At 49.4% G+C, this 25,398-nt stretch overlaps 1 protein-coding gene across 2 annotated transcripts in view; it reads left to right on the top strand.

Annotated features, from left to right (window-relative positions):
• Window positions 1–25,398, top strand: part of UBN2 (ubinuclein 2) — a 67,245-nt gene that overhangs the window by 26,316 nt on the left and 15,531 nt on the right. For both annotated transcript variants that reach the window (XM_029074804.2, XM_029074803.2), the window contains exons 5-13: window positions 1,555–1,664; window positions 3,145–3,664; window positions 13,216–13,286; window positions 15,305–15,434; window positions 19,018–19,136; window positions 19,900–20,013; window positions 20,724–20,867; window positions 22,893–22,943; window positions 23,960–24,002. In XM_029074804.2, the coding sequence (XP_028930637.1) occupies window positions 1,555–1,664; window positions 3,145–3,664; window positions 13,216–13,286; window positions 15,305–15,434; window positions 19,018–19,136; window positions 19,900–20,013; window positions 20,724–20,867; window positions 22,893–22,943; window positions 23,960–24,002 (1,302 nt within the window). The remainder of the gene's footprint in view (window positions 1–1,554; window positions 1,665–3,144; window positions 3,665–13,215; window positions 13,287–15,304; window positions 15,435–19,017; window positions 19,137–19,899; window positions 20,014–20,723; window positions 20,868–22,892; window positions 22,944–23,959; window positions 24,003–25,398) is intronic.

The raw sequence follows: 25,398 nt of genomic DNA, 5'->3' as shown, positions 1-25,398 counted from the left end.
GTGAGCTTTTGCTCATCCCAATCAGTCAGAGGTGTTCGTCGCGCAGGAGTTTGAGGAAATTTCTTACCGAGCACCCAGGATGGGGATACTTCCCTGCAGAAGCTTTGAGTGGTCACGAGGGGAGGGAGATCTCTCAACCTACCTGTTGCTGACGGAGGAGGCAAGGAATTTCTCCAAAGGCCCTTGCCTCTCCTCGACCGCCTCTAATTCCATAATCTTCATTTCCCTCCTCAACCAAGGAGGCTCTGGTTTAGGGCTCTAACCCCGGCTCCTCTACTTGTCTGCCATGTGACCTGGGCAGTTTAGTCTCTGGACCTCAGTTACCTCATCTGTAAAATGAGGATTAAGACTGTGAGCCCCCTGTGGGACAGGGACTGTGTCCAACCCGATTTGCTTCTATCCACCCAAGTGCTTAAAACAGTGCCTGGCACATAGTAAGCACTTAACAAATACCACAATAATTATTATTATGCCACAAGGGAGTCTTCTTGCTCCCCTCTCAGGGCAGATCTCCCCCAGTTATCACTTCAGCACTTCCGTCCATAGCCACTGTGCATTTATTTCTGAAACCCTCACAGTGCTCAGAGTCCGGTGGAGTTGTACCCTCAGTTGTACACACGGTGGGTGGCTCAGTAAATACTCCCGAGCAACTGATCTCTTCCGGTTTGTTCGATCCCCCAAGGTTCATATCCGGAATCCATATAGCCCATGGAAAGTTCACCTTTCTAAATAGGTATTTTTAATAACGGAAGATGATTTTATTAATGAGAAGCAGCTTGGCTCGGTGGAAAGAGCATGGGCTTGGGAGTCAGAGGTCGTGGGTTCGAATCCTGGCTCTGCCACTTGTCAGCTGTGTGACTATGGGCAAGTCACTTAACTTTTCTATGCCTCAGTTCCCTCATCTGTAAAATGGGGATTAAGACTGTGAGCCTCATGTGGGACAACCTGATTACCCTGTATCCACCCCTGCGCTTAGAACGGTGCTTGGCACATAGTAAGCGCTTAACAAATACCAACATTATTATTGTTTCCAGCATGGGTTTATTTAAGGTTGAGTTTTTCTCGCTGCCTCCTTTAGATAGGAAGCTTTTTGAGAGCAGTGGTCAGGGCTCCTCCTTCTGATGGAGCTGCCCACCCCCAGGGCCCAGGGGTGGGGACCAGCGGGGGGGCGGCGCATGTGTGTACTTGCACGCACGCTTACTATATGCCAGGCACTGTACTAAGTGTTAGGGTAGAGACAAGCTAATGGGGACGAACACGGTCCATACTCCACGTTGACAGTCCGAGAGAACCGAGCCCCAGGCAAGTGAGGTGACTTGCCCAAGGTCACACAGCAGGCAAGTGCCAAAGCTGGGTTTAGAAGCCAAGTCCTTCTAACCCCCAGGCCTGTGCTATATCCACTAGGCCACGCTGCTTCTCAGCTGAAGGCTCTGAACCAGCAGTAAGCTCCCAAAAAGCACGCTTGACTGGATTGTCCACCTGGAGTGGGCCGTGTAACTGTGATGGAGATGGTTCCAGTTGAAGAGCAAGATGCATTTTGTATTCTTTTTACAGGTTTCCAAAATAAAAGAAGGAGAAGATTTCAGCATGAAGAAGAGGAAGCGGAAAGAGGAAGGAGAAAAGGAGAAGAAGGCTCAGAAGATGAAAGTTCCCAAGCAGCTGGGGTAGGCCTCAAAAAGTGGGGGCATCACAGGCAGGATTTCTTCCATGCAGAGAGGGTACAGCTGCACATGGGCTCTGGGCTTTTATGGTATCTGTTAAGCACTTCCTATTGTCGAACCCTATTCTAAACACTGAGTAGATACAGGTGAATTAGGTTGGATACAGTCCCTGTCCCATGTGGGGTTTTCAGTCTAACTGGGAGGGAGAACAGAAGCACTGAGAAGTTAAATGACTTGCCCAAGCTAACACGGCCGGCCAGCAGTTGGCAGAGCTGGCTTTGATGGGGTTCCCTTTTAATGGCTTAATGGTTGGCTGTAATGACTTTAATCCTTGACCTTGTTGCCCCAACTCGGCGTGGAACCAGGTCTGTAGGAGGCCCAATCAGAAAATGTCTTCCTCATTCGATTTCGGCCCAGTCCACCTCCTTAAAAAGCAAAAATATGTTGGTATTTGTTAAGTGCTTACTATGTGCCAAGCACTGTTCTGAGCACTGCGGTAGATACAGGGTAATCAGGTCGTCCCACGTGAGGCTCACAGTCTTAATCCCCATTTTACAGGTGAGGTCACTGAGGCACCGAGAAGTTAAGTGACTTACCCAAAGTCACACAGCTGACAGGGGGAGCCGGGATTAGAACCCAAGACCTCTGACTCCTAAGCCTGTGCTCTTTAAGACTCTCATGAGTCCGGGGTAGTGGAAGTCTCAGGAGCCCTTGGGCGGGTGCTGTTCCCCTCTCTCCCCTCTTGCCCTCTCTTGGGGGGGTGGGGTGGGGATGTTCCCTCCATACCATTAGGGGAAGCAGCATGGCTTAGTGGATGGAGCACAGGCCTGGGAGTCAGAAGAACCTGGCTTCTAATCCTAACTCTGCCACTTGTCTGCTGGGTGACCTTGGGCAAGTCACGCAGCTTCTCTGTTCCCCAGTTACCTCATCTGTTAAAATGGGGAAAAAGACTGTGAACCCCATGTGGGACAGGGCCTGTATCCAACCTAATTAGCTTGGATCTACCCCAGCACTTTGAACAGCCCTTGACACGTAGCAAGCGCTTAACAAATCCCCACTAAAACGTGTCATGGTGGGGGTGAGTGGAAGAAGGGGAGCAGGAATGGGTATAAGCACCTCTCACACACGAGCCTGCACTGTTCAACTGTTAAAAGTAGCCTTGGAATGGAACAGCAATGGAAAGGAGGAGGGTCTGGGAGGCAGACGTCTTGGGTTTGAATTCTGACTGCCACTTTCCAGTTGATTGAACTTGGGCAAGTCAGGGAACTTTGCTCTGCTTCAGTTTCCTCATCTGTAAGATGGTGACAAAATACTTGTTCTTCCTCCCGCTTTCGCTGAAAGGCTGGTGTGGGACAAGCATGGTCTCATCTGCTTATATTGTACGTACAGTGCTGGGTACATAGTAAGCACTTATCAGACTATCATCATCATTATTATGACCACGATGAAGGCCCAGCCTAACAGAAACCTCCTCTCTTTCCAGAGTTCTGGCTCTCAACTCGCACAAGTCGGAAAAGAAGAAGAAGAAACTCTACAAAGATTCTTTCTCTCTGGCTGCCATGATCCGAAAATTTCATAAAGAGAAAGAAGCACTACGGAAGAGAGACTCTGCCCCGAAAGCGTCCGTGACTGTGATGCCCTCCGCCCTGAGTAAATCCCCCTCCATCGTCACCACCGCCACCCCGGCCGTCTCCGCCACGCCCCTGGGCCACGACGCCTCCGAGTTAAACCTCACCGACCCCGTCCTCTCCATTTTTGGGAGCACAAACGAGCACGAACTCCTTCAGGAAGCCGAGTCTGCCCTGGAGATGCTGGGAGACCTAGACTTTGACCGGTTACTGGATGCCACCTCAAATGGCAGCCCCCTGTCTGAGTCCGGGGGCGAGAACGGCAGTGCCACCCAGCCCCCGCACACCCCTCAGGTCCCGCTGCCCAAGCCGATCCCCAGCCTCCCGGAAGGCCTGCCCGTTCTCCTCGAGAAACGCATCGAGGACCTCCGCGTGGTAAGTGCCCCCGCCCAGACGGCTCCACGGAAGGCGACTGTCGGCTTCTTTGCCGACGTTCTGCTTCCTCCGGGCTCTTGGAAGACGAGATTTTTCTGTACCGGTGGCGGTATCCATTAGGCCGCTGACTCGGCGACAAGCACCGTTCTGAGCGCCGGAGCAGATGGTAGATCGTCAGGTCGGACGCAGTCCGGGGCTGGCAGTCTGTGTAGAAGGGAGACGGGGGACTTGACTCCCCATTTTACAGTTGAGGAAGCTGAGGCCTAGTGAAGTGACCTGCCCCAGATCACAGCGCCGAAGAACGGCAGAGCCGGGATCAGAACCCAGGTCCTCTGACCCCCCCCCGGCCCTCGCTCTTTCTTCTAGGCCCGAAGAGTAGAAGACTCTCCGGAGGGCCGGGTTTTCTTTCAGGTGCCGAGGAATGGTTTTCAGGAGAGAATGTAGAAGAGCAGAGCATTTAGAGCCAAGATTAGGTGATTATTGGTATTGCTGTCTGGAAGCCTCCCTTTCTGGTCTTTATCCAGAAGACTGGAAAATGAACGTGCTCTTCCCCCCCCCCCCCCCCCCATCCCTGCAAAAGAGATGGGTGTGCCGATCCCGGAATTAGCTCTCCATTAATAGAGGGATGAAAAATTGAGAGCCGTTTCTGAGAATAACTAGATCGTGAGCAGTAAATGTTCCTAGCAGGTCGGCTAGACGGAATTATTCCCGTCAGAATTATTAGCGGTCGGGCTGAATTAAGATGGCGGGTTGAGATCGTGGAAGAGAATCTGCAATTTGAGGTTGGCATTTTATAGAGCTGCCGTCACCTTCAGGGGCCAGGAGGAAGTGGGAGGTAATGGGAAACCTGGGGAAGGCAAACAGTCTGGCTGAGGGGAGCAAAGGACGGTGAAGAGTCGGGGACTAAGAGGTTTCTCGTTTGGAAGTGCTGGAGTCGTCGAGTAGGGAAGCCTAGAACAGAGGGAGCTGTGTAGAGAGAAAATGAGCAGCTCTGAGCAGTTTGAGGTGATGAGGAGACAAGTCATTCGGTCGATCAGACGATCAATCGGTGGTATGTACTGAGGGCTTACTATGTGCAGAGCGTCAGACTAAGCACTCGGGAGGGTCGAGTACAACAGAATGAGCAGTCACGTTCCCTACCTGTAACCACTTTACTGTCTAGAGACCGGCTTAAGTGCTTCATGACACCGATGTCATCTTGAAGGTTGTTGAGAGTCAACATCGTGGCGACTCGGAGGATCGGCAGGGACGTCATTCCGTTTTGGGAAAAGAGGAGGTGCCCCCCCTCACCTCCAGTTGTAGATGGGCCATATGTTAGTTGGGTATTTTAAGCACACTGTGCTCAGCGCTGGGTTAGGTACAAGAGAATGAGCTTGGACCCAGTCCCTGTCTCATTTTGGGCTGGCGATCTGCTAGGTGGGGGAAGAGGGTATGATCTCCCCATTGTGGAGATGAGGAAACCTGAGGTCAGAAGAGGGGAAATAACTTTACCCACGATCACACAGAACACCAGTGACAGAGCTGGGGCGAGAACCTTGGCATCTCCCCCACCCGCCGCCCATTTCCCAATTCTGGGCTCAGTCAGTCAGTGGTATTTATTGAGCGCTTGCTCTGTACCGAACACTGCACTAAGCGATGAGAGTGCAACAGAGCAGAGTCAGTAGACACATTCCCTGCCCATAATGAGGTCTTTCCGGTAGGCCCAGGAGTCCCAGAGACAAACCAGAGGTGTGCTAAATCCTAGAAGGCAAAGTCGAAAGGGATATTGAGGAATATGCTGGGAGCTAGTATCTGAAATGGAGGAGGATCAAGGATGAAAAACGTTCTTTAATTTTGGATCTCTCTTCCATAACCCCATTTGGACAATTAAATAAGTCACATATTCCCAACACCCCTCTTCGGTGTGTAACTAACCTCTATTCAATGGTGTAGTTGACGGGTAGGACTTGTGGAGTATAGAGATTGCAGTTATCATACAAAATCTCTGGGTTTCCTGCTTTCCTCCATCCCCTGCCCAAGTCTGGCCTGCAGCAAACATGTTCTAGAACCCTTTTTTTTAAAAAAAATGACATCTGTTAAGCCCTTACTACATGCCAGGTACTGTACTGAATGTTGGGTTTGAGGCCGAGGCCAGTAGCAACAAACTGAATCTTCTGGAAGGGATGCAGGGAGAGGGATGTGGGAGGGGAGTGGTGTTAGAAGAGGTCTGAGGTGGGAGACGTGCCATTTGACCCTTACTGTCGCCAGCACCCATGGTGCGTTCCGGGAATGAGCAGAGAAGGGAAGTGGAAGCTGTGATATTTCTTGGGAAAAATCGATGGGAAGGTGTGGGATGGGTGGAGAGCAAAAGAAGGCAAATATGTAGGAACGAATAGGAAAGAAATAGAAGCCACTGAGAAGTCAAAGCAGTAGCAAGACAATTAAAGTTAGAAGCTGAAAGAGGCAGGAAGGGCGGGAGAGAGGAGGCGAGGCCCAGTCGCCGTCCTCGGTCGACGATTGTTGGAGATCCGGGAAGGCGCGGTGTTATGTTAGGAGCTACAGAAGTCTGACCCAGATGGAGAAAATGCGCTCAGTAATCTTGGGTTTGCATTGCAACCTTTCGATTCTCAAAAACCTGGAACTCTAAAAATGGAACAAGGATCAATCAGTGGTATTTATTGTGTGCGTAGTGTGTGCAGAGAACTGAAGTGCTTGGGATAATCAAATGCATCAGATTTGGTGGACACGTTCCCTGCCCACCACGAACTTAGTCTAGAGAATGGGCGAAGGATAAAAATGTTCCTTTTCAGTTTGATGGTCTCATTAGAATTTAAATTTGAGGAAGTGAGTTTCTCAGATGTTGGCCCCAATATAACCAATAGCTAAGTACCCACCAGTCATCCGGCGATATGATTCTGGTTTGGGGTAACACAGGATCAAGGTGAGGAAGGTTCAAAGCAATGTGTATCTTAAAATGAGTTGCCACTGTCCCTTCCCAAGAGGACTGTATACAGTAAGAGCTCAATAGATACAATTGATTAATTAGAAACCCATCGATAGTTTTTGTGGATGTTGAGAATGGGGATATCGGATCCAGCTGGCTCGAATCCAAATGGTGCAGAAGTTCCTGAGTAGTAAGCACTCAGTAAGTACGATTGAATGAATTAATGAATGAATTAGAAATAATATGAGTAGGAGATGAAAAATCAGATTTTTCAGAAACCAATGGAGAAAAGAAATTGCCTTCCTGAAAGAAATGACAAAATAGACTTATTCTTGGAGAATAAGGTTGCCAACCTCAAGGTTAGCCTGATACAAATCATCACACTTTGGCAAACATTTCTTCGAGGGCTAGGGTTGCCCGAAAATGAGCCGTCCATTTTAAAAGTCAAAAGCTGTGCTGAAAATTGAGGTTAATACCTGCTGCCTGCCAAGACTCTGAAACAATAATAGCATGTGAGGTGGAATGGAGCCTATGCCAAATAGCATTTAGATAGGCGCCATTGTCAAAAAGAACTTAAAGATGCCATTTTTATATTAGAGCCTAGTTATATCTTGGATAAGTCAGATTCCACCCACATGATGATCTTAAAATTGCTTCAATCCCTTCCTGTCCCGTGCTGATACAGGTCTGCCATTTTGTGGTTTTCCTTTTCTGGTCTGCTCCAGAGAGCTAGTTCCTGGATTTATAAATTATTTATTCATATCAGCGTCTGCCTCCCCTCTAGACTAAGTTTGTTGCAGGCCGGGAAGGTGTCTGCTAATTCTGTTGAATTCTGCTTTCCCAAGGGCTTAGTATAGTGCTCTGCACATAGTAAGTGCTCAATAAATACCACTGACTGATTGATTTTATCAGGTGACCTAGGCCTTCCTTAGTAGAGCTAATGTACAGCCTGGTATTTATCTTCCCAGAGACCCCAGGGAAGAGAAAGGAGGTGGGGAGTGTGAAAAGTCAGGGCAGTCAGGAAATCACTGTTACTTATTGAGCACTTTCTGGGTGCACGGAGCACTTTACTAAATGCTTGGGAAGGTACAGTAAGATATCGTTAGTAGACAATACTGCTCACTGTCCACAAGAAGCTTACACTCCCCGGTGGGAGACAGACTTATTTAAATAAATTACAGGTGCAGAAATAGCAGAGTATAAGGTTATATACCTTAATGTGGTGTGGCTGGGGTGACCGTCCAAGTGATTAGGCGAAGCAGAAGGGAGGGTGGGGAAGGGAAACGAGGGCTCAGTTAGGGAAGGCCTCTCGGACGAGATGGGATTTTGGGAGGGTTTTGAAGGTGGGGAGGGTGGCGGACTGTGAAATATGAAGCGGGAGGGGGTTCCAGGCCCGAGGGAGGATGTGGGCAAGGGGTCAGCGGCGGGATAGCTGAGACCGAGCCACAGAGAGTGTGGTCGGTGCTAGAGGAGCAAGCGTGCGGATCGGATCGTAGTAGGAGATCACCAAGGTGAGATAGGGAGGGGAGCTGACAGGGCACCTTAAAGCCGACGGGAATGAGTTTCTGTTTGATTCGGAGCTGGATGGTTAACCGTCAGAGGTTTTCGAGTGGGAAGCAGCTTTTCAGAAAGGTGGAGTTCGCCGCTCCGCTGCGGAGATGGAAAGCCCCCAGGCTGCCGTTGGGGTGTGGTTTTCTCTGTACTGCACTGACTTCCATTCACCGCTTCCCAGGAGTGGGATCAAGGACTGCTTAAGGTCATTAGCCTTTGCCACTGCCAGGATCCGAGAGAGTTCCCGATTGAGGTGGTTCTTCCCTGGAGCCGACGTAATAATTTCGAGGCCGCTCAGCGAGAGTGGCCTATCAAACTTTCTAGAGTCATCCAACGGGCTGCCTTGGAGGACATACCAGACGTCACCTGTGGAGTTGGGAGTGGGGTTCCAGCTCTGGCCACCGTCAGCGTTCGCCCCTCCCTCCATCGGTGAAGTTGCAGGGATAGGGAATCTGGTTTGTCAACCTCGGCCCTGGCAGTGAGATTCCCGGTTTGTCCCCTGGCTTCTCTCCTCCGACAAGTTCCACCAGCTCTGATCGGAGCGAGAGCTGTCAAAAGATTTTCTGAGTCCGTTGTTTAGAGGGACCCGGAATGATGACTGCATCCTTTATCGCCTCTTCTTTCTTTTCCTCTTGGTTATTTCGCTTGGGGGCGGGGAGGGTGGGAGATCTTTCTCTCCCTCAATGCTCCCACCTGTATCGGTTCTCTCCTGCAAGCGGCTAATCGTAATGCTAGTTGAAAAAAGGAAACGCAGAGAATGACCAACTCTGCGCTCTTTTTATCCTCACGGGGTTGGAGTGGGGAGAGCAGAAAGAGGAAAAATCCAGGTTGAGTGGGTGGTAATTTATTTTTCCCTTTTTGTCAGTTTTTTTCCGAATAGCAACAGGACTGTTGAACGGCAAAATGTACTGATGGACGGTGTTGGCCTTGACCAGCAGATTTGTAAAGTTAGGTGTGGTGCCAGGCGATGACCAAGTGATTCCCTGGCTCTCTCTGTCGCTCGCTTCTCTTGACCCGGGGCTTTACTTGGGTTTTCAGGGTGATAAAAAAAAAAACAAACTTCCCAGAGACTGCTCCTGCTTTGTTACTTTTTCTTCCAAGTGCCACGTTCCTATCCTTTTCTTTAAGGTTCTCAAGTACAGCAGGTGCTTTAGAGACAAGACCTCCATATTGCGGGTGACCGGCCCCTTTACTGAACGTCGAGGCCAGGAAGGAGTGTTGTTTTCAGAAACCTCTCAATGTTGCCTTTTTTGATCAGAGCAGCACGATTTGGACATCAGATGGAAAAAGTGGAAGGAGCACGTAATCCCAGCTCCGCCGCTTGTCTGCTGTGTGAACTGGGACAAGTCATTTCACCTCTCTGGGCCTCAGTTCCCTCATCTGTAAAATGGGGATTAAAATTGTGAGCCCCGTAGGACTGACTGTGAGCCCTACATGGGACGACCTGATTCCCCTGCGTCTACCCCAGCGCTTAGAACAGTGCTCTGCACATAGTAAGCGCTTAACAAATACCAACATTTATGGTAATCTGATTACCTCATATCTACCCTTGTGCGTGCTACAGTGCCTGGCATATAGTAAGCACTTAAGTACCATTTTAGAAAAGACCGGAATGTACCCATTTTTGGGGTTGTAGTTTTCTGGGCAATATGTTTGACTTTAATTTTCCAGAAGAACCCTATCTTTATTGCCAGACTGTAATGCCCAAAGACACTAAGGGTTCCACCTTGCCAGGTGGTCGGGCCTGTAATTGGCCCCAGGGCCCCTAAAATAACATCATCTGACTCCTGGCCGGTCCTGAACCGAAGTGCCCAGACCGGCCCAGGCATCAACCCGCGGCGGGGGGATGATGGAAGCTGGGATCGAACGGCATCCACAAAATACCAACCCATTTCGACCAGTTTATTCAGAGCTGTCCCCGAGATGGGAACTGAAGTATATCAATTTGAGGGCCAGCTCTGAAAATATCTCTAACCCTGTTTAGTGGTGCAGTCAATCAATGGTATTTATTGAGCACGTACCGTGTGCAGAGCACTGTACTAAGCATTCGGGAGAGCCCGATGCCATAAAGTCAGTAGAAATTGTCCTTGTCCCCAAGGAGCGCGAGCCAGTTCTAAGCCAGGGAGCGTTGATAGAAGCAGAATTTTGTTGCACTGAAGTCCGTGCTGCTACGTATTAAATCTTAGCTGCCGTTTGCTCCGTGCTTACGTTAAGCCCTCCTCCCTGGGACCAGTTCCCCATCCCTCGGTTCTCCACTTCCAGAGAGAGTCTGAGGAAATATGTCAGCCCTCATTAACAGATCCCAAGGTGGTGGAAGTATGCAGCAAAGTGAGAGATTATGCCCCTCCTGCCCCCTACAAGTTCCATAGAGAGCTTTAGTCGCATGGCGGTTTCAGAGAAGGGAATGGAATCACGGTCGTGACCTCAGTAAGCGTCAAGAATGCAATCGTAAGATACCGCTCTGGATCCAAATTCCTGGTCTTGACAGTTTGGAATTCCGCAGTGATAAATCTGCTGGGAACACCTGCAAACCACCACCCCCCACATACACACCACCACCCCGAGTCCCATCTATTTCTCAGAGGCGGAGAGGGAAGAGCTGCTCCGGTACTCTCCAGCTGGCTTGGCTAATTATGCTGATGTTTCATCAGCCTGGAGTGCTCCCGCTCTGGCAACAGGACTCTGGGGAGGAGCAGGGTCCATTGCTTAATTTACTTCGCCCTTGGCTTCACCGTTGGGAAAGGGGGAGAAGAGAGAGAAAAACGCCCAGCGATGCTTGAAATTGAGAAGGTACTGACCACCATTGCGCCTAGATTTTGTTTGAGGACAAGAGCAGGTAATACTGAGAGCCTGGCACTGTTAGACCTCTGCACCTCGCTGATCGCCGATGGGCGGGATACCCCCGTTTGGGTCATGGTGGTATTTCCCAGGAAGGAAGGACTCAGAGGCCATTTTGATAAACCCTGTTATTTCAGAAGCTTCTCACTGCAACAGCCCCCACTCCTGCACCTGGCGGTCACAGGTTTGCAGAAGCCCCGGCCTCCGAGGATCTGTGGCCGGGCAAGATTTCTCTGATTGGACTTCGTACCCTGACTAAGGGTAGACTTGTGGCAAGCCGGAATTTGGTGAAGGGAGAGAGGGGACTGGCTTTCTGCTCTCGAGGGAGACGATGCCTACGCCCCCCCCCCCCCCCCCCCCCCGGTGTTAAGGTGCCTTCAGGGTCTGGAAGGTATCTTGCGTTGGAGAGCAACACCATTTTAGGATACTTTTTTGGGGCGATTTTTTGGACACCTTTTAAGTGTCTGCTGATACTGGCAGGGTGGAGTGGGAAACTTCCAATCCCTGTTTATTCCCCTCCCAGGGAAACGGGTTAATTAAGGAGGGCATTTTAGGAGGAGTCTAGAAGTCTGCTTGAGCAATTTTTGGTGTGCTGGGGTATTAAAGATTGTGGTTCCCAGGCTTGGGGTCCTTTGGGGCAGAGTCTCTGGAATGATTGGAAGAGCAAAAGGTAATGCAGAAACAGTGCCAGGAGCTTCAAATAACAAAGGCCGCAACCCAGCAAGGAAGACTTAAATGTTTGCGCAGTTGTGGAAGGGACCATCAGTTGCATTTTATCAGTCTTTCAATTAAGCAATCAGTAGTATTTTTTTGTGTGCCTGTTGAGAGCTAAGCCTGTATTAGCTCGATCTTGAGTACAAGACAAACAGAACACACATTCTGCACCCTGAAGGAGTTTACAGACTCTCCTCTGCCCCCGACACCTCCCCCCCCCCCCAAAAAAATTTTCAAAGTGGGAGCAGCACATGAGTAGAGCAGGAAATGGTACAGATAGATCAGAACAAAATAGCTGAATCATTAAATGAATGTATTTTCAACCTCACCGGTTTGCTGGGTAAATTGCGACCATCAGTAGCAACCACTTTTGAATACTAACGCCGATCCCATGGGGGCGTGGAGGAGGTGGGAGAGAGGGGTTGTGTGAGAGAGAGAGAGAGCGCAGGCAGGCACGCGTGCCTGTACATTCTCTTTCTATGTTCTGGGTTAGAATAGAAATGGTGAGGACCATGTGAAGCAGTGGATAAAGCCACAAAGTTGCAAGCACACCCATAGCACCCATGCTCAGACATGCATTCGGGAAGATTTTTGGAGCTTTTGTATTTTGGGGGGCTCGGGAGAGTGGTTTATCCCTCCTTCATATTCATGCCCTTCTGGGTCCACCCTTAAACTTCTACTAGCTCTGCCCGATTCTTGGGGTGTTAGATCAGCCGGCTCTGATGGGTGGGGTTGCCAGCAAAGGGAGGAAAAGTGTTCCCTGTTTTCCCCTCCCACCCCTGAGCCCAGCCATTGGCAGCAGAGGTCTGAAGACCTCAGGCAGGAAGCCCTACGTCACTGGGCTTGGAAAAGGATAGCAAGTGCAGTCCACCTTTGGCCGCCATAGCCGAGAGCAAGGAGAGGCCGGTGCCCTGGAGACAGGCTGCCCCCCACCCCAGCTGCTGTTGCAACATCCCAGAGAGCTGCCCCCAGGACTCAAGTTTGCTCTCCACCCCCAAATTCTCCAAAATGAATTCTGGAGTTTTGGGTGCCATTCTCACATCCTAGGGCCCATTTCCAGGTTTCTAATATAGGAGTTTATGTGCAAACAGAAATCCTATGGGTGAAAGACTGGATTGACCAGACGAGCGTGGCTGCCCCAGAAAAGTCTGGGTAGGAGAGTTTACTAAAGTCTCCTTGACTTTAGCATATTTATTTCCATTCCTCCTGCTAGACTTCCGTCCATTTCATCCGTTTCGTCTTTTCCCCCCAAGATCCGCATGTAAAAAGTAAGCTTTTATGAGATTGCCAGGGCATCCAGCATGAGGATTTTCATCAAAAGTTCATCAGAAACCTTCCGGGAAGAAATCCCTTCTGTTCCAAAGCCATTTTTCTCTGACTGGGGGGAGCTAGAGAAGACAGGAGGGGCATCCGAGTTGCAGGTTCTGTCGGCTCTGTGGCCTTTCTCTACCTCAAGATAGTAGTGCGTTGCGACAGTTCCCCGAAGAGTGCGTTTTAACGTCAAACTGTGTTGTGCGTTTTCTAGGCCGCCAAGCTGTTTGATGAAGAAGGTAGGAAAAAATTCTTCACACAGGATATGAACAACATTCTACTGGAGTAAGTAATTTACTTCTTTGGTTCCAGATCCCTGGCAGATTGCATTCATTTGTCCTTGTCAGTCGAGGCTCTGCGGGGTTAGGTGGTCCAGTTTAGGATGCGTGGCAAGTTGAGGAGGAATTCCCAGCTCCCTTCACTTCCCGTGAACTCCGGCTGCCAGTCGGGGCCTGCCGCTCCTGGACCAGCCGGGGCTCTTCAGGATGCCGCCTTCTGCTTCTCTTACCGTTGAGCTCTCAGACTCCTGTCGGGCAAAAGGACAGCAAAGCTTCGCTTCAGCAAGAGGGATCTAGGGCAGTCTTGAGGTAGAACTCCCTGCCGGTTGGCGCTGTCGACTGGGGAATCTCTATCACCGCAAAGCAGTATGAAGAAGGGGGATTTTGGAGTGAGCTCTGCTCCACTCACAACACTTCCTGGAAAGCTTACTGGATTGAGGCAGGGAGAGGCGACGGGAGAGAGGGAATGGCGGAGGACAGGAAACAAGGCTGAGAGGAACACATGATAGAGGCGACCACGCCTCCAGAGAGGAGTTAAATCTGGGTAGGGTCCCCCTCCTTCCTCTGGAATCCTCTTCTGTCTCAGTCGTAATCCTCCCCTGGGAGCCTGGACCTGGCTTCTGGACCGGGGACGAGATGACTAGCTCTGACTTCCCTTTCCCTGGACATTTCCTTCTGGGCTCACTGGGGAACAAAGCAGACTCACAGGCTCGCCGGCGTCGAGGCGGAGGCTTCGGGCAGGTTTAAATCGTAGGATAAAAGCCAAAAATGATAGGTTTTTCGAATCGCAGCCGGAACCACCGTATAGAGGGGAGTCCGTCCACGGGCACCGTAGGAAAGGGGTTCGAGTCCAGGCAGTCTTCAGTGTCTCTGACCTTCGGTTGGCGATCACTTGTAGCTCATCGATTACAGGAGATTTCTAAACATGGACATCATGTCTCAGGTGTGTGTCGGGGACAGTTGGCTTATCGTCGAACTGGTTAGCGGTCAGGGTGGTCATTCTTCATAGGGTTGGATGGAACTTTGACCAGAGAAGCCCAAGAGGCAACCCGCCCGCATAAACCGAACCCAGGAAGGCTCCCATCCTCCCTTACAACAGCTCAGGGAGCCATCCTCACAACCACATACATAGTGATCGGCAAATGAGAGAGCCCCTCCTTTCCCCCTCCACGTGGAATTTCTATTATAGGAAGTACCCTTACCGACGTGAGTTGCATCATTAATGCCTTTTAGAGAGACTCGTGGCATCATTTACACACTGCATTATTTCAGTTGAGAAATAACGACCAATTGCTCTGGACTGAAATGCAGGTCGCACCTTGGGTAACCAATGCAGTCAAATTGGAAGCTCCTTTTCAGAGAAGGGCTGGTTTTCCTGTAGCACCCCATACCTTTGGAGTCGGCCATCTCGTGGGCTTCACCTAAATCGATAGACTCGATCGACATGGCCATTAGGTAGCACTTGCCCCCAAATATTCCCGTAAATACTTCACACCTGTTGGTGTAAACAACTTCCCTGGGGATGGCAGCCAAAGTTGGCATCATCAGGGTACCTGTCATCGGCCCTCCTGGTTAACTCACGGAAAGAAACGGCGCAGAGGTTGAGGCCGTTGTGCGCGAACCCTCCCCCGCTTTGTCTGTGGTCCTTTCCCGACTTCCTCCACGGGTGGTGGAGCTCTCTCTGGCTGCGTGGTGACTCCGAGAGTCCATTTTCCCTGCCACTGCTTGATAAGGCCGAGGCTCGGACCCACTCGCGCCGGCGAGTCGAACAGCGTCGTGAGGGGCTACTTCCCCAGCTCCTTCCCGCTGTCCGTTCAGTGCCCTGCCCTTGGCCCGAAAGGTGTCTCCAGCACTTTTAAGGCCCCCTCCATGGAAACAGTAACCCAGGCTAGCACGAGCGGAAACACACCCGGCGCATAGTTGAGGATGTTTTCCGCTATGGGGGGCTCGCTTAGATTTCAGCAGAGCACCGTCTCCCAGAAATTCCACCGTCCCCCTGCTTAGTATTTCTTGTTCTTTTGTCAGTATCGAGCTGCAGTTACAGGAGCTGAGGCCAGTCATCCGCAGTGGAGTCTATTCTCACCTTGAGGCTTTTGTCCCGTGCAATAAAGACACACTGGTAAAGCGTCTCAAAAAGCTACACCTTAACGTCCAGGTAAGAGGAAGGAGGAGAGTGATCATCTTACTACTGCACTGGACTTCTCAGGCGGGATCTGTGCTGGCAAAAGGGCGATCCCTCAGGCGGGAACTGCAGTTGACAGAGTTGGCTCCACGGCGGAAAGATCGCTAGGCTTGGAGTCAGGAGATTCCGGGTTTTTGTCGCGCTCCACTGGCTTGCGTGATCCTGGGAAAGTCACCTGACTTCCCTTTACCGTGGTTTCCTCATCTTCTCCCTGCCCGGGAGGAGCTGACCATCTGATAAATGGCATTAATTAGTGAACAGACCACAGGCAGGTACGGGTGGTGGATATAAAATGTGCGATTGGGAGGAGGCGATCGCGTGAGTGTTGGGTTGACAGATGGGATGGTGTGACCTGAAGAATAGGAGGAGGCTTCCTGGAGGAGGTGGCTTATAAGGAGGTCCTCAGGGGTGGTTTGGTGAAGCCACGTTGGGGAGGCAGGGGGAAAAGTGTGAACAGTGATTGGGAAAGGCAGGAAATTAAGACTCAGGAACAGTTAAAAACAGCATGGTTTAGTGGAAAGAGCCCAGGCCGGGGACTCGGAGGACCTGAGTTCTAATCCTGGCTCCACCGCTTGCCCGCTGGGTGGCCTTGGGCAAGTCACTTGACTTCGCTGTGCTTCAGTTACCTCATCTGTAAAATGAGGATGAAAACTGTGAGCCCATGTGGGACAGGGACTGAGTCCAATCCAATTACCTTGTTTCTACCCCAGCACTTAGAGTGCCTAGTACATAGTGAGCCCATAACAAATACTAAAGAAACAAACAAAAAGTTAGTCGGTGCAATCCGTAGTCGACCTTCAGGTATTTGGGTTTTTTTTTTGACGTCGGCTACCGTGATTGCTTCCTACTGATGCCAATTCTTCTGACTGCAGTTAAAAGGAAAAAAGTCAATTTTCCCTACAGCGATGTGGATGTAATTCATTCCTGGTGAGACCCTGGTCACTGAAGAGGTTTCTCAAAGCCCCATCCTAGACCATAGGCCCTAGGCTTCTCAGCCCCACCACGGTGACTCCTGATCCTTACCACTGGTGAATCTCCCTCCCCCCTCAGCCTGGTCTTACATCCCGGCTCGTTCCTGAAAAATCTACCTTTCCGGGCCTCAGTAGAAGTAATAATAGTATTTATTAAGTGCTTACTGAGGTGCAGGGAGGAGTGCTTGTGTAAAGGGGAAAAAAAGAACTGTGAATGCACCCTGTTCTCATATGGCTGAGAGGTGCTGCTGTCGCTATCGCTTTTCTGTTGATAAAATCAAATGACTCCCATTTTCTCAGTTGCTCCTTTTGAGGCTGGACCACTGGGGTAAGCACCTCTAGAAGATCTTGGATTTACTCTGTCGGACCTCCAGCGAGCTCGGAGTTCTCCTCAGCTTTTGTTTCCGGTTCTGATGCGGCTCTTTCAGCTTGTCCGTGGGGAAGGTGAAAAGAGCAACGGGGCGTGGTGCTCTGTTTTTGGAAGACCAGGAAATGGAAGCAGAAAAAAAATTGTTTGGACAGGGTGGAAGGGAGAATGTCTCCCTCATGAGAAAAGTCTCTTGCTCCCACCCTCTCTTCCCTTCCTTCCGTTTGGCCAAATTGAAGCTGAGCTAAGACAGCCCACGTGGGCAATGGGAGAGATCAGTCAATCAAATTATATTTATCGAGTGCTTACTCTTATGTACTCATGTATTCATTCAGTCGTATTTATTGAGTGCCTACTCTGTGCAGAGCACATGTAAAGCTCTGTACTAAGTGTTTGGGTGATGAGAAGGGTATGAAAAAGCAGCCAGCATCAGTTTGGTGTGTCTTCTCCTAGCTGGGACGTGGACTGTGTCCAACCTGATTAGCTTGTATCTACCCCAGTGCCTCGTAAAGTACCTGTCCCAATAGTAAGCGCATGACAAATACCATTTAAAAAAAAAGGGGGGGCACTTGAGAGAGAACACTACAAAAGAGTAGGTGTAGACAAGCCCTGCCCACAAGGAGCTTACATTCATTCAGTTGATTTATTGAGCCCTTCTAGGTGCAGAGCACTGTACTTAGTGATTGGAAAATTCATTTCAGCAATAAATAGAGACACGCCCTGCCCTCAAAGGGCTCGGACTGTGGCCACGTCTAATTATTTCCACCTGAGTGCTCTTTCCCAGTGCTTAGTACAGTGCTCTGTATACAGCAAGTACTTAGTAAATGTAATTAGTGTCACTCGTGTTATTCCTAGTGGAGCAAACTTAATGGTAGATTGCAAAAATTTCATAGCATCGGTTCTCCTCTGCTCTGTGCTACAACCCCCCAGGCCGGGACTCCCTGTAGTAGTTTCCCTGCGCCCCTCCTCCAAATGGCACGTATGGTGCCCACCACCCCCCTCCCTCCCCAAGGGGAGTCTCTTAGGCTAAGGAAGAGCGTGTATAAAAAACGCCCAAAGATCATTGGTCAGCGCCAATCAGTGACCCCTCCCTAATCCCAGGGGTAGCTCCAGCCATAGCCCAAATTCACATTTTCTCGATTTGAGATCTTTGGATCCTTCCACCTTTGGAAATGTTCCCGGTTCCTAGTTGGACTCTAAAGTTTTGGGCCACGAGTTAGACTGTGAGCGGGACAGGGACTCTGATCTGATTACCTTGTATTTTCCCCGGTGCTCAGTACCGTGCTTGGCCCAGAGCTAAACATTTAACCAACACCCCAGTTATCAGTATTACTGCGTCTCATCCAGAAAGACTTCCTGGTTTGGAGGTGGGAGATGTCTCTTCTGGGGCCTTCTTCCCCCCCCCCCCCATCCTTGCTCTCCTTTACATACTCACCTTCTGCAGGAGCTGTGGTTTCTTTGGGTTTGGGCTTTTTGCTCTTTAATCAGTCACACTCAGCTCTTCCAACTGAAAAGGAGCAGAACCGCGATCCTCATCTTTCACATAAAGAAGTGGGCTATTAGGTGCCGGGCTGACTACTTTCTGAGTGTCGTTCAGGCGCTTGGTCCAGTCTTCTGTCTGCACACAGTTAAATACCACCGATTGATTGATTCTGTCGGAGGGCATCAGGGAAGGTATAACTGGGAGTTAGGCTGTTAGTCAAGAAGCTGTTGTTATTCCCAGCTTTTTTTTCTCCACATATTTGGGGAAACAGCCGAAGGTGATTTAAGCAGCTGCTTAATGGTCAAGTTCCGAAATCATGAACGAGCTCTCTTTGAGGAGATGGTTGTTATTTTTAAGAGAAACAGCCTGGCCTCTGGAGAGACCTGGGCCTGGGAGTCAGAAGGACCTGGGTTCTCATCCTGGCTCTGCCGATTGCTTGCTGTGTAACCTTGGGCAAGTCACCTCACTTCTCTGGGCCTCAGTTTCCTCAACTGTAGAAGGGGTCTACCTGTTCTCCTTCCTGCTTAGACTCTGAGCCCTATGTGGGACGGGGACTGTGTCCAACGGAAGTTACCAGTACCTACCCCAGCGTATTAAAATGATGTTTGACACATAGTAAGCGCTTAACAAATACCATAAAAAAAGGGAGAAATGTGGTAGATGGATTGTGGGGTCGGGGGGAGGCGGGTAGTTTATTCTCTGGATCGAAAGCTTTGATCTGAGTTTCCTTTCCAGGATGATCGTTTAAGGGAACCCCTGCAGAAGCTGAAACTGGCCGTGAGCAACGTCATGCCTGAGCAGCTGTACAAGTATCAAGAGGATTGTCAGGCCCGCAGTCAAGCCAAGAATGCCAAGTATGTACCTTTTCAGGTTGGGCAGGCCACCGGGTCCCGTTTACTTTGTGGTCCGGGCTTCTAGCTGTGAGGAGGCGATCCTCACGACCCCCATAACAGGCCGCCTAGTGGGAAGAGCACCGACCCAGGAGTCAGGACGTGGGGGCGTCTCACCCGAATTACTTAATGAATACCAAGATTGGTATTATTATCCCCAGCTTTGTTACTTGTCCACTGGGTGGCCTTGGAAAAGTCATTTCACTTCTCTGGGCCTTAGTTGCCTCATCTGTAAAATGGGAATTCAATCCCTGTCCTCCCTCCTACCTGGGCTGTGAGCCTCTTGAGAGGCAGAATGTCTGACCTGATTGATGTGTACCTGCCCCAGTGCTTAGTACAGTGCCTGACACAAAATGAGCACTTAACAAATGCCATTAAAAAAATACATCCTGCATAAATACCTCCGTCAATCAACCAACTGTATTTATTGGGCATTTATTGTGTGCAGAGCACTGTAATAAACGCTTGGGTGAGTACCATATAACAGATATTATAGGTATGTTTCCTCCTCACAAGGAGTCTATAGTCCATTCCCTTCTTCTCTGCATTTAGGACAAGAGTACCTATTTACCTTAGCATGTATGAGAACTGACTAAAGACCCTCCTTTTCCTCGCCAGGCCCTTCCTCTGGGCCCTGAATTTGAAAGTCTTCTGGGCCCTCTCTTAGAACAAACCCCTATGGCGGGTAAAACCACCCCCTGAGAGAAACCTCAGTTTCATTTTCCAGGCAGCAAGCAGATGAGGAACGAGAGAAAAATGGTTCTGAAGAGGATGACGACGAGAAGCCGGGGAAACGGGTCATCGGGCCTAGAAAGAAATTCCACTGGGACGACACCATCAGGTAGGACTCACCCATGCCCAAAGTCAGCTGGATCGTGACCCAAACTGGGCATGCCGCTGCCCGGTTTCCAAGGAGGCGCTTCCCGACAAATTCAAAGACTTGGTCTAGAGTACCAAAAGATTGGAGGGGGAGAAAGGGTTCTGACTAAAATGTCTTACCACCAACATCATTCAGACCCAATAATTTTGGGCACAGTGTTGGGCTCCGCTCACAAAAACACTGCGGGCCAGAAAGTGGTGCCGTGTCTCATTCTTTGCTTTCTTCAGGCCGGTCCATCAGCCACTCGGAAATGCATCCTTTGGAATACCAGCTGTCCGCTGCCCACTCGTTTCCTTCCTTTCCTACCATTATGGCCCCTGACTGGAAAAAGGTGGGGCCGAAAAGAGTACCGGCACTGGGCTATACGTACAGGGACCTTTCCCCTAAAACTGCCAGAAAAAATCACCATCCCTAAAAATGAGAGCCTTTCGGTTTGTCAAGCGGACAGGGAAGGGTTCGGCAGTGGAACGGACAAGATTGAGGCACAGGGTGCGGGTGGGCATTAGCGTTCTGGAGTTCTCTCATGGTTATTGGTATAGATTGCCCTTGGCGATTACCTTGGCATCAGATGGACTCCCGTTTTCAATGCATCACCTGGCTCTTTCTTGAAGCGTTCAAATGGCAGCCTTTAGTTTGGTTTTGCAATTAAAATATGGCTTTTCTCTGTTTAGGACTTTGTTGTGTAACCTCGTCAAAATCAAACTGGGATGCTATGAGCTAGAGCCAAATAAAAGCCAGTCTGCGGAGGATTATCTCAAGACGTTTATGGAGACGGAAGTGAAGCCACTGTGGCCCAAAGGCTGGATGCAGGCTAGGTAGGAAATACGGCCTCTTTTCCTTCCGTGTTAGCATTTTATATCGGTAAGGGCCACCGGGTAAGCTTGTGGAGAAAAACACTAAGGCAACACTCTGTAGAGAAACAGCATGACCTAGTGGGTGGAGCCTGGGCCTGGGAATCAGAAGTACCTAGATTCTGTCGGTTGTGTGACCTTGGTCAAGTCACTGTACTTGTTTCTCACCTGTAAAATGGGGATTAAGACTGTGAACCGCATGTGGGACATGGACCGTGTCCAACCTGATTAGCTTGTATCGGCCCCGGCGCTTAATACACTCCCTCTGGACTGTAAACTCGTTGTGGGCAGGGACTGTGTCTGTTTATTCTGATGTACTCTCCCAAGCTCTTAGTATAGTGCTCTGCACACAGTAAGCGCTCAATAAATATGATTGAGTGAATGAACACAGTGCTTAGCCCATAATGGGCTCTTAAATACCATTAAAAAAACACACACACAGTCAAATTAGTGGTAAAATGGCTGTTTGAGGGCAATGGACATACCTGGAGGCCTCTTTTTTTAAAAAAAAAAAAAAAGAGGGGAGCCCCAATGCCATCTTCCTTTCACTGTTTTAACGTCTGGAGAGGTGATGGAGGGAAGTGGATAAGCTAGAGAATCATAAAGAAGGAAATGTGTAAAATAGTTAGATTTGAATCCTTTTAAATTGGTAGTTCCTTTGTAAAAGTGATCCCTGAGAGGACACCTTGTAAATAATAAAATAATTAGGTTAGATCCTTTGCCCCTTTCCCATTAATCAGTGGCACTTATTGAATGCCTACTCTGTGCAGAGTTCTAAATTAAGTGTTTTGAAAAGTACAACAGAATTAGTATACATGAACCATTCCCTCGGGGATCTGACCATTTTTAGCAGGGGAGACAGACGCTTTAATTACAAACAGGAAGAAATGATAGGTTCTAGGAGTTATATACGAAAGTTCTGTGGGGTGTCGTGAGGGCATAGGTGACACGAGAGGGCCACAGTGTCAGTGTGGGGATAAAAGGTGGAGTTGGGTTGGGTATTTTGAGTTAATCCGATCAGTGAAGCGATTCATTCAATCAATGATATTTATTGAGAGCTTACTACGTGCAGAGCACTGTACTAAGTGCTTGGGAGAGTACAATACAACAGAATTAGCAGACATATCCCCTGCCCAAAATGAAGTGAGGACAAGAGAAGGGAGAACCTGGAGCCAGGGAGGGGGTAGATTTTGTAGGCAGATGGGAGAGGTCCTTTTGAGAGAGGGGAACCTGAAGTGACCAAAGTTGGCTTGGAGCCTGGATTTCTACCAATACTGTCCCAAAGCTTAAATGCCGGAGCAGAGGATGAACTGCTGTTATCCAGGGCTGGAGGTTTTTGCTGGAAGATCAGCGGAGGGGCAGGGTGGGTGTAGGTGGTGACTTCAGCAAAGATGGAGTTGAGATGGGTGCCTGCTCTGTGACCTCGGGCAAGTCACTCCCCCTCAACTTCAGTTTCCTCATCCCAAAATGGGGCCTCGATACCTGTCTACCCACCCGTAGACTGTCAGCTCCATGTGGGACAGGGACCGGGTCCCACCTGATTGTCATCTGCCCATCCCTTCGCTCAGTACGGTGCTTAGGACCTAGTATGCTCTGTACACGTACCACAGTTATTTTGATGATGATAGGCTCCACTGCCCCACTCTGATTCAGAAAGTCCCAAGTGAAACCCAGTGCTCTGAATGAATTGTACATCGCCTTGATTCTATTTAGTTGCCATTGTTTTTACGAGATGTTCTTCCCCTTGACTCTGTTTATTGCCATTGTTCTCGTCTGTCCGTCTCCCCCGATTAGACTGTAAGCCCGTCAAACGGCAGGGACTGTCTCTATCTGTTGCCGACTTGTTCATCCCAAGCGCTTAGTACAGTGCTCTGCACATAGTAAGCGCTCAATAAATACTATTGAATGAATGAATGAATGGCAGACGACGGAGATCTGAGGGCCCCTTATTGCTCCCCCTGACTGCTTTGTTTGTTTTTTTTTTTCCAGAATGCTCTTTAAGGAAAGCCGGAGTGTTCACAATCATCTCACTTCTGCCCCGTGAGTAAACGCAGCACCCCCGGCCTCTCCTTTCATCTGGGCCCGTTTGGCAGCTGTTGTCGAAATCTGTTGGTTTCCCTGAGGTGTTCGAAATTAATTATGGTAGTAGAATGATTTGGTTGGCTTGCAGGGGCTTTGAACAGGACCACCTATTGTGTAAATCCCCTGTGAGGTGGGGGCAAGGGAGGCCAGCGATCTTCCTTCATTTCAATTGGTTCCTCCCAAGTCCTTACCCACTTAATACTCAGGTTTGTGCCTTCTCCACCGTGCCACCCTGTGGCTCCCTTAAAAACAGGAAGCAATGCGCTCTTCCAGATGCAGACTCTTCTTGGGTGTTGACATATTCTCCCGAGCATTTATGCAGCGCTTTGCATGCCCTAAGCGCTTAGTAAAAATGAATGAATGAAATAGTGACAGACTCCTTCTGCCTCGTCGAAAGTCAAAAACATCACTGGCTTTCAAAGGGAGGCAGCTAACCCATCCACGGAGAGCGTCGTCCACAAAAAAGTTTCCAAAGCCCCTAATGTTTGAAAATGAAAGTGTCAGAAAGCAATGTGGGCCCATGGCTTTAAAAAAAAAAAAAAGTCCATCCCGTTGAGCAGCTCTCAAAAATCCCATATTTGAGTTAAAGATGATTTTCCCTTTTAAGAAATACAGAGTAAATCATGCTTTCTGAACCTGGGTTTGGGCAGTAAAGTTCCACTTCTGATCATCTGTTTTTCAGGATCTTAAACCTGTAATCTTTTCTGTGTTAAGAATCACTAGGAAACTCCTTCCATCCCCCCACCCCCAGAACATGCCTTAAGGGCTTAGAGAAAAAGTTAATTATTCTTCTCTCTTCCAAATTATTTTGGTTCTTTGCACTGGAAGAGCCATCAGCCAGTCACTAGTATTTTACTGAGCGAAGGATGTTTTTTCAACATTGTTCCCTTTTACCTGGAAAGATATGTGCTGAGAGTTAAGTAGCTTGAATGATCTCTTTTACCTGACTTTGTGTCTGTTCTTTCTTGCATTAGGGCAAAGAAGAAGGTGATTCTGGCACCGAAACCCAAAGTGAAGGTAAATAGCGAAACCCGCCCTTTACCAGGTGTTAAATGGTGAGGGGAGGGCAACTTGTCTTCCGTGGTTAAAACTGCCACCTCGGTGTGTGCTTTAGTTCGGTCCAATTTGAGGCCTTTAAGAGTGACTTTCTGACCACTGTGGAGAAAACTAGTCTGCAGTGTCCCCTGAAACTCAACCTGAGTAAGATAAGTTTTCAGTTTTGCCACTCTGCCCCTTTCCAGCTCACCCGTACACACTTTATGTCCCTGGTTGACCTCTCCTTGTTTGCTGAAGGAAAGAGTTGAGCTCCTCTAATCCCCACCTATCCCTCCTCCACCCACACACACCCACGACACACACACACTCACACTCTCACACTCTCTCTCTCTCTCCCCCCCAGCCCCCAAGTTTCCCTATGGACCTCACAGTGTGGTGTTGGGAAATTTTTTTTATGGCATTTGTGAAGCATTTACTAAATGCTAAGCACTGGGGTAGATAGAAGATAATCATCCTGGACCCAGTTCAGCCCACATGGGGCTCACAGTCTTAGTCCCTGTTTAACAGGTGAGGCAACTGAAGCAGGAGAAGCAGCGTGGCTCAGTGGAAAGAGCACGGGCTTTGGAGTCAGGGCTCATGAGTTCGAATCCCAGCTCTGCCACTTGTCGGCTGTGTGACTGTGGGCAAGTCACTTAACTTCTCTGTGCCTCAGTTCCCTCATCTGTAAAATGGGGATTAAGACTGTGAGCCCCACGTGGGACAACCTGATTCCCCTATGTCTACCCCAGCGCTTAGAACAGTGCTCGGCACATAGTAAGCACTTAACAAATACCAACATTAAGTGAAGTGACTTGCCCAGGGTCACACAGTGCACAACTGGTGGAGCTGGAATTAGAACCCAGATCTTTCTGACTCCCAGATCCACGCTCTATCCACAAGGCAGCCCTTCTTCCCCTCGCTCAGCAGAATGACTGCCTCTTGCACTTAAGTATTTTTGTCCAACCGCAGAGCTGGTGAATAGATTCTTCTGGTTATCTTCCCTCCTACAATGTACGTTCTTCGTATACTTGCACTGTATTTCCCAAAATCTTAATGAAGTGCTTTGCATTCATTAGGCACCCAATAATTATAACTGCTACCAACCCGTTCTTCTTTCTTCCCAGTTCAGTTGTTACCTCATGCTAGGCGAAGCAGTGAGGCCTAGTGGAAAGAGCACAGGCCTGGGAGTCAGAAGACCTACCTTTTAATTTCGGCTCCACAGCTTACCTGTTGTGTGACCTTGGACAAGTCGCCTCACTTCTTTGTGTCTCTGTTCCCTCATCTGCAAAAAGGGGAATTCAGAACCTCCTCTTACTCCTAGTTAGACTGTGTGGGACCTGATGGTCTTGTATCTGTCCTAGTGCTTAGTACAGTGCTT

Source organism: Ornithorhynchus anatinus, chromosome 11, assembly GCF_004115215.2.
Source record: "Ornithorhynchus anatinus isolate Pmale09 chromosome 11, mOrnAna1.pri.v4, whole genome shotgun sequence".
NCBI lineage: Eukaryota > Metazoa > Chordata > Mammalia > Monotremata > Ornithorhynchidae > Ornithorhynchus > Ornithorhynchus anatinus.
Note: the sequence above shows the minus strand (reverse complement) of the source record. Positions and strands in the feature narration are given on the sequence as shown.